This window comes from Miniopterus natalensis, chromosome 11, assembly GCF_054644295.1.
Source record: "Miniopterus natalensis isolate mMinNat1 chromosome 11, mMinNat1.hap1, whole genome shotgun sequence".
Taxonomy (NCBI): Eukaryota; Metazoa; Chordata; class Mammalia; order Chiroptera; family Miniopteridae; genus Miniopterus; species Miniopterus natalensis.
This window is the reverse complement of record NC_142091.1, coordinates 75,359,110-75,367,061: the sequence shown is the minus strand read 5'-3', so window position 1 is coordinate 75,367,061 and position 7,952 is coordinate 75,359,110. Positions and strand designations below refer to the sequence as shown.

Below are 7,952 nucleotides of genomic sequence, written 5' to 3'. Positions count from 1 at the left end.
TCAGGCGGCAGTGACCCCCCCCAGTGGTCCCGGCTCAGCTCCCCATGTCTCCACCTCCTCCTGTTCCCCAAAAAGGCTCCAAGTTTTCCTGCAGAGCCCAACCTGGCCCAGGAGCCGACCGGCACAGCCTCGGGTTTCTCCACCATCAATAATTAATGGGAGTACATCTGGGGTCAACACGGGTGCAGGGAATGACGCCGTGTGGGGCGGGAACCCGGCACCTGGTTGGAAACCTGAGAAAATGAGTGATAGACCATGGCCAGCACCCATCGCCCTCCGAGGGCGGGGCACGGGGCACCGGGAGGGCTTTCTCTTTTGCGTTTCCGACGGCGGGAAAGCGACTTTGCGGAGGAAGGACAGTCCTTGCGGTCACTGCGGCTCCCTGTCCCAGGAAGGAAAACCCAGTTACAGAGAAGGGCCGCCCGCAGCCCACGGAGCTTCTCGTGACAAAAGCGGCTCTGGAAACGATCAGGAAACATTAAAGAAGCAAAATGCATTTGGCGTCTCTGCCATTTCGGGGCCGGGATCCACTTTGTCCGGGGCCGCCGCAGATAAAGCGTCTGTTCATCCAATTAGGTCGAGGAAAATGGAAAAACCTTAAATCCGCCGTTGAAATAGTTCATTTCTTAGCAAACGCCGTGTGCTGTTAAAAGGGGGGACGGGGTCTGCTTGGTCTTCGAATAAAGGCAATTTAGGGAGGACCTGGAGGCGGGAGCGAGAGATAAAAGCGAAGGCATATTTCGACGTATGAGCTCACTAGCTGATTCCTGCAGAAATGCGGGGGTCCGAAATGAAATCATGGAACTAACCAAGATTGACGTGTTGCAGGACATCGGGGATGACAAGCTGTGTCCCCGGCTTTGTCGGTAATAAGTAATGAGCCCGCCGATAATGCGACCGGAGGCCAGCTGGCGGTCTGTGCGGTGACACACTCACAGACGGCGGCTGGCGAGCCAAATGCGACCCTCCGGCAGGTCTCGTTAATGCCGCAGAGGTGACGGGAGCTGCCACCCAGGGTTTAGAGAACACGTACCTGCAGCAGTCGAGGAGCCATGTGGTTTGAAACTGGGGAGCTCAGTTGGGTGAAGGGAACGGTCAGGGTGACGGCCATGCAGCCGAGCAGACAGAAAAGTCTGGTGGCGTTTCCATCACGTAGGAAACACACGCCCGGAGCTTTGGATGCGCCCCGTCGGCACCTACGTCTACGATGGGGTCTCGTGAAGAAACAGAAAGGACCCCGATGCTCTGACCGTGCCGTTTCTTTACGCGGTGACGAGGGACCTGTGCGCAGCTGGATGACCTCGCCCGGCCCAGGCGAGCGGAGCTCAGGCTGAGCGTGCGGGCTGCTGGCTGGTTATCGAGGAGGCGGGGTGTGGGTGGCACCTGGGGGTGGCCAGAGCAGAAAAGGCCCCGAGTATTTGAGGGAGCTGAGAGGAGGAAGGGGAAAGGGAAGGGCCCTAAGTCTTCCCCAGCCGCAGGCCACCTCCCCGCCCTTCACCGAGGCTCGCGCTCAGCGCTGGCCAACCATTCGGCGTCGGCCGATCACTCTCCGAGCCCGTGTAGCATGATTTGACATTTTTCATGTTTTCGTACAGAGCAGAATTCTCTTTGGTTTAACTATGTATTTAGAAATAATTTCAAACTTACATAAGAGCCACCCCCCCGCGTGCTCACATGTGCACACTCCTGTCTTCCCTCAAAGCCTCACAGTAATGAGGCTCGTCGAGGGCTCAAGGGGGCCCACCCCAGGCCCAGAGGTGCCCTCCCCAGGAGACGCTGTGGACGGTGGCCCCCTTGGCGTCCACGTGGCGTCTCTCAGTGGGGCATTAGAGGAAACTTGCACGCGGGTCTGTCCGTCTCTGAGCCCCAGGCAGGGTGAGCACTAATCACCTACCGTGACCTCTGTGTGTCCCCGCCCGCCCCGAGCCCCAGGCCTGCGCTCTCCTGAGCCCCGTGATCCAGGGCAGACAGTGCCGGCTTCGCCCAGGGCCCCAGCACTCCCAGCTCAGGGCCCCCGGAGAGAGGCCTGCCCGTCCCAGGAGAGCGAGTGCCGTGGGCCCGGGGGAGAGGGGAGCTGGGTCCGGGGGCGCCCACAGGCAGCAGGAGCCCCGGGCCCGCGGGGAGGGACCCGGCGGCAGCGGAGCCGTGACCCGGGCCTGCCGGAGCCTGCTGACCCGGAGCCGGGTGGGAATTCCGTCTCATTGTCTGGAGGATTCTTATCGGCCAAGGCAGACGGCCCTTTTCACAGACATCTGCCAACCCTTGTCCCAGGCTGGGGCTTGGGTTTCCCTGAGAGGCGAAGGCCAGTGTCGGAAGACGGGGCGACACCAGAGGGACAGGCTCTGTTTACACACAGCCGCGCTGGGCGCCGGCTCCCACGGGATCGTGTGTCCATGCCCAGGTGGTGGGGTGGGGGGTCCCCGCTCTGCTCACACGGTGCCCGCGGCCACCTTCCTCTCCCCTCCTTTCGCCGTCCCTCCCCTTCCCTCTCCCTTGCCCTCCCTCTCCTCCTCCCCCCTCGTCTTCCAGCCGACCTTCAGGTGCCCCTCCTGCCCCGGGCCTGCCCCGCACAGCAGGGTCCTAGCCGGTCCTGAGGCTCCCCTGTGCCCACAGGAAGACTCGGGGCCCCGTCGCAACACACAGCAGCGGGCGATGTGCCTGGGGCGGCACGGGCACTGTGGGAGCCCGTCGGAGGTCCCCTAACCCGGCCTGAGGCCAGGCAGGCTTCCTGGAGGAGACGACATACCCCTCGCACCTGGCATGAGACCGCACACGCGACTGGGGCTCGGTGTATACTGATCACACCCGGAACATCTCTGATCACAGCAAGAGGCCGCGTCACACCCGCCAGCACGGGGAGAATTGGGGGGCTGACCAAGTTCTGGAGGAGGCGGGGACCACCTGGAGCACGCCCGCCACTAGTGGGCTGGACGTTGGCGCTGGCACTCTGGAGGGTGGCAAGGTAGTTTCCGATAAAGATAAAATATCTGTGCCACCGCCGGCCGGCGTGGCTCAGTGGTTGAGTGTCGACCGATGAGCCAGGAGGTCACGGTTTGATTCCCGGTCAGGGCACATGCCCGGGTTTCAGGCTCGTTCCCCAGTTGGGGGCGTGCAGGAGGCAGCCGATCAGTGACAACTCTCTCATCGTTGATGTTTCTCTCTCTCTCCTTCACCCTGCCTCTCTCTGAAATCAATAAAAACATTTAAAAATATATATATCAGTACCCTGGGACCCAGCAGCTCCACTCTGAGCATGTATCTGAAAAAAATCAGTGCTTATGGCCATCAAAAGACATGTGCACACATGCGCAGAGGTTTTATTCAACGTCATCAAAACCTGAAAACAGCCCAGGTGCCCCCCAACAGTAGAATAGATAAATAAACCGGGGACCCACCCACGGGACACTGCCCGGCCACAGGACCGAGCGGATGGCGGATACACATGAAAACATGACTGAAGCTGGCAGGCACCGTCCTGAGAGAAGCAGCCAGGCATTTCTTTAAAAGCACAACTGTCCGTCTCCCTTGCGTGATGTGCACGAACAGGCCCAGCTAATCTGTGCGACAGAAATCAGGACGGTGCTTCCCCGGGGTGGGGGTGGGCAGGGGGTCGGCGGCCGGAGGGCCCTACGGGAGCCCTGGGTGCTAGGAAATTCTATACCTCGACCTCTAACTCGATGGTGACATGGACACAGACATGGATGGATACACTTTAAAATGTGTGCCTTTTACTATATGTAAATTATACCTCGATTTAAAAAATACATTAGAGCAGGGGGTTGGAATCTCCACAACAGCCGAGAGCACTGGGCCGAGAGTCTAGGGACTTCAGAGTGGACTTGACGATAATGGACGTGGGACAGCGAGACGGTTGGGGGCAAGGGGTGGAGACAGAGGTTCCAGAGAACACGGGGGGTCAGCGGTGAGGGGGGCAGGGGAGAGGCCGGGGGCTCCCGCAAGCTGTGGGGCCCGTGGGCTGCAGGTCCCCGAATGCACTCAGACCGTGGAATCCAGGTTTGGAAATTGATTGCAGCCCTGGCCAGTTTGGCTCCGTGGTTAGAGCGTCTGCAGACTGAAGGGTCCTGGGTTCGATTCCGACCAAAGGCACATGCCTCAGTTGCAGGCTCGGCCCCGGCCCCGGTCAGGGCTCCTGCAGGAGGCAACCAATCGACGTGTCCCTCGCACATCAATGTTTCTCTCTCCCTCTCTCTGAAAAGCAATGGAAAAAAATATCCTTGGGTGGGAATTGAAAAAAGAAGAAGAAATCGACTGCTGTTTCCCTGGTAAATCCCCAGACGTCCCTCCCTCTCTGGCTCCGGAACACCGCTCGTTCTTGGCACACCTACCGGTGTTCGTGGACTGCGCTTTGGGAAAGAAAAGTCCCTGATGGTGAAGACGAGGTGACACAACCGAAACGCAAGGTGACACGAGGGCAATATGCCCGGGAAGCGGCCGGTTGGTCAGCGTCACCTCACTGCCTCTTCCCAGCTCCCGCCCGGAGCCCCAGCAAAGCGACTTTGCAGAACAGACCCACAGGGACGCCGAGGAGGAAACGGGCGTCTACGGCGACCCGCCTTGAGGGGGTGGGGGCCAGACAGCGAGCGAAACTCGGGCTCAGCAGACTGGCCCAAGAAAGCTGGGTCCCCTTGGCGGCGGCTGAGATACGGCTGAAGCCCAGACCCCACCTCTGGGAGGACACCCCCCGTCTTGGAAGAATCGGTTATCCCCTGGAGAAGGTACTGCTGGAGGGAAGGTCTAAGAATTCTGACATCGGGGGAGCCTCAAAAACCAGCCCCTATCATTCGAAATGAAGCCTGTCGTGGTCAAGCTCCTTTTTTTATTTTTTTAAATAATTTACCGATTTTGAGAGAGGAAGGGAGAGGGAGAGAGGGGGAGAGAGAGAAACATCGATGTGAGAGAGAAACATTGGTGGGCTGCCTCCTGCACGCCCCTCACCGGAGATCGAGCCCAAAACCCGGGCATGTTCTCTTGACCGGGAATCGAACCGGCAGACTCCTGGTGCAGAGGCCAACACCCAACCAACCGAGCCGCACCGGCCAGGGCAAGCTCCCCTCCTGAACTTCCAGTGAAGTTCCCCCACTCATGGCTCGACAGCCCAGGGTCACCAGACATCTGTGAACAGCCTCTAACACGGGAGGCAGAGACCAAAACAACCAACGACAGAAAACCCAACTTGGAGGAAACGGACTGTTGAAGGGGAAGGGGGATTTAACAACTGTGTCTACAACAAGAAGCCGCCATCAGAGAGATGTGACATCACACCCAAGAACAGGAACAGGGTGCTATCAAAAAGGAACATTTGGAGGAAAAAAGGGAAAAAAAAAGAGCTCCTAAATTTTAAAATAAAAATCACAGCAGAACTGGTAACTCATAAAAAGGTTTAGAAAATGAAGTTCATCCAGCTCAGTTCAGGGACCCAGTGGAGGCTCCAAGGCTCCGGGGGTGGAGACCCATTGGGAGGGAGGGACCTGGGTCCCTGCATGACCACGTGGAGCAGAGCCTCCACCCAGCCTGCACTGCACCGCCGGGAACCGGAAGAACCCACTGACCGGACTGGGCCACTACAGCTGGGAGTTGATGGTTGCAGCAGTTAATAAACCCTAATTAATAAGGGATAGTTTCATCGGTGGTAAAACTGCAAAGGAACGTCTAAGAAATCCTTCCTGGGAGCGTGTTCTCAAAGCAGAGTAGGTGTGTGTTTAGTTAACATCTGCTGAGCAAATCCGTGAACAGACAAGGCGCTCCCTGACTGTGGTTTCAAAGCCAGGTCTGCGCAGGCACATGGCCTGGAGGGGAGCACGGAACGTGTAGGGTTGATCTTTTCGGGTGCAGGGGGTGGGGGTGCCGAGGTCAGGAACATCCCCAAGACCACCCTCACGCCTGACCCCAATTGCAAGTTTGAGGGTCCCCGAGTGCCCCCTCAGGGTCAGTCACGCTGAGAAGCACTCTGACTCGAGACAGCAGGTCTACTCACACGTGTGGTTTATTACGGCGAGAACACAGGCTGACACCGGCTGCACCAGGGGAGTCACGGGGGGCGCCAGCTTCTCCCTGCAACACGCTCGGAGCCTTGCCACCAGGGAGCCCCCCAGGCCTTGGTGTCCAGAGCTTTCATCAGCTCCATTCCCTGGACACGGCTGACCACCCTCATGTCGGGCCTCTGTCCCCAGGCCCCCAGATGTGGCTCCCATCACGAATCACAGGGTTAGACTGCGGTCCTAGGTCCTCAAGGACACATTTATCAGGAAGGACATCCCAAGGGCCTAGAGGTCCCCTCCCAGAGCCAGGGGTGCAGCAACATGGCAAAGCTGCCGGTTTCTCCTGCAGGTCTTCGGGCTTCAAGGTGGGACGTGGGAGAGACAGATGGGGGGTTTTTCCTCGAGGACCAGGCTTCACCTTCCTCTGCCCCGCCCCTCCCGCCGGGCCTCACCTGGGCCTCATCGCCAGGCCCCAGGCTGCCAGGTTCTCCTGCCCCAGGGTGTGCTCGGGGGAAACCAAGGCGGCAGGAGGAGACTGAGACCGGGGTGGCTCTTGGTGGCTGGGATGTGGTCACATCTGTCCTTGTGCCCCCCACCCAACCCCTCTGGTTCACCCCCATCTCCTCCTGCAAAGATACTTATCAACAATTGGAAGCACAGAAAGTCTTCAAGCAAGACCCATCCCCAGGGTCACTCTCTCCGACGGGGACCCCAGGCGGTGACAGGCAGGCGGGGTGGCCTCGCCGCCCCGCAGCGTGGATGGGGGATGTGACCAGGGCAGCCTGTTCGGTTGGGCGGGGCCTGGCCATCTCTGCCCGCGGCTCGGTCAGGGCGCCCCCGGGGGCCCCCCGGAGGGGCCCCTCGCGCCCGGTGCTCGCGGCCTAGTCCTCCTTGGCTTTGCGCCGCTGCCGCCGGGCCAGTCTGTAGTCGACGTAGGTCCCGAGGCAGGACCACAGGATGAAGCGGAAAAGCAAGATGACCACCAGCAGGACCATGAGAGGGTCGGGGCCCTCGCTCCCCCCAAACCAGGAGGCCATCGGAGGGCGGCGGGCCCTGAGCTCCGGGCCGGGCTCTTCCACGCGCCCGCCCCGCCCGGCGCCGGGCCGGGCAGGAGCTCAGGACCGCGGGGCGGCTGCGAGGCCGCGCCCGCTCTCAGCCGGCCCCGTCCCCTCTGCGGCCCCGCAGGCCTCCCCGGCATGTGAGAGGACAGATCGGGGCGGCCAGCGGCCTCTGTGGTCAAGAGGCCCGTGCGCCATTCATCCCGAATAAGCCCCTCTCCCGGGCGACAATGGCCGCATTGTCAGAGCCCCGGGCGGTCCCCCTGCCCGCGCCCCGCGCCCGCTCCGCTCCCGCGCCCGCTCCCGGGCTGACGTAATGTGCAAGCGGCCGGCGGCAGCTGCTGGGCGAAGCTGGCCACCTCCCGGCTCTTTCAGCCGCCCACGCCGCTCTTCCGCCCGCCAGACAATCGGGCCCTTTCTCTCCCCAATTAGCTATCACTCCGGAGGCCTCGCTGTCCAGCGGCCCCGTCTCCGCAGCAGCCGCAGGCCCGGGACGGGGGCAGGGAGGCTCCGCGGGACACGCACACGGAGAGCGCTGTGCAAACGAAAAGGGGAAGGAAAGAGGGGGAGAAGGTGAGGACGGAGCGCCCCAAGCCTGGCTCAGTGAGCACACGGGCCACCCGATCCCGCCGTGACAGCGAGGGGTCATGAAGTCTGCCGCAAGCCAGCCCAGGAGGACCCCCAGCACCTCCCCGCCAGCGGGCCCGGAGGCCTTGGACAAGACCCACAGCCCAGGCCGGACGAGACGGTCCTGCGGGGTCCCCTCACGTCCCTCACAGCGACCCTTGTCCCCAAACCAGGTTCCACCGCAGACTCACTAAGTGACCTTGGGCGAGTGACCGTTCAACCGCTCGGGGCCGCGGGCTCCTTACTGGACAGTGAGGCGAGCGATGCG

The 7,952-nt window shown here is 61.2% G+C and overlaps 1 protein-coding gene across 1 annotated transcript; it reads right to left on the bottom strand.

The window, feature by feature from the left end:
* Positions 1-6,855: 6,855 nt before the first annotated feature.
* SMIM38 (small integral membrane protein 38) lies at positions 6,856-7,036 on the bottom strand. Its single transcript, XM_087822452.1, has one exon. The coding sequence runs from the start codon at positions 7,034-7,036 to the stop codon at positions 6,881-6,883; it is 156 nt and encodes a 51-aa protein (XP_087678578.1). The 3' UTR covers positions 6,856-6,880.
* Between the last annotated feature and the right edge of the window lie 916 nt (positions 7,037-7,952).

Excerpts from the sequence above, each read along its gene's own strand:
- SMIM38 (XM_087822452.1), bottom strand. The coding sequence starts at position 7,036 with ATGGCCTCCTGGTTTGGGGGGAGCGAGGGCCCCGACCCTCTCATGGTC.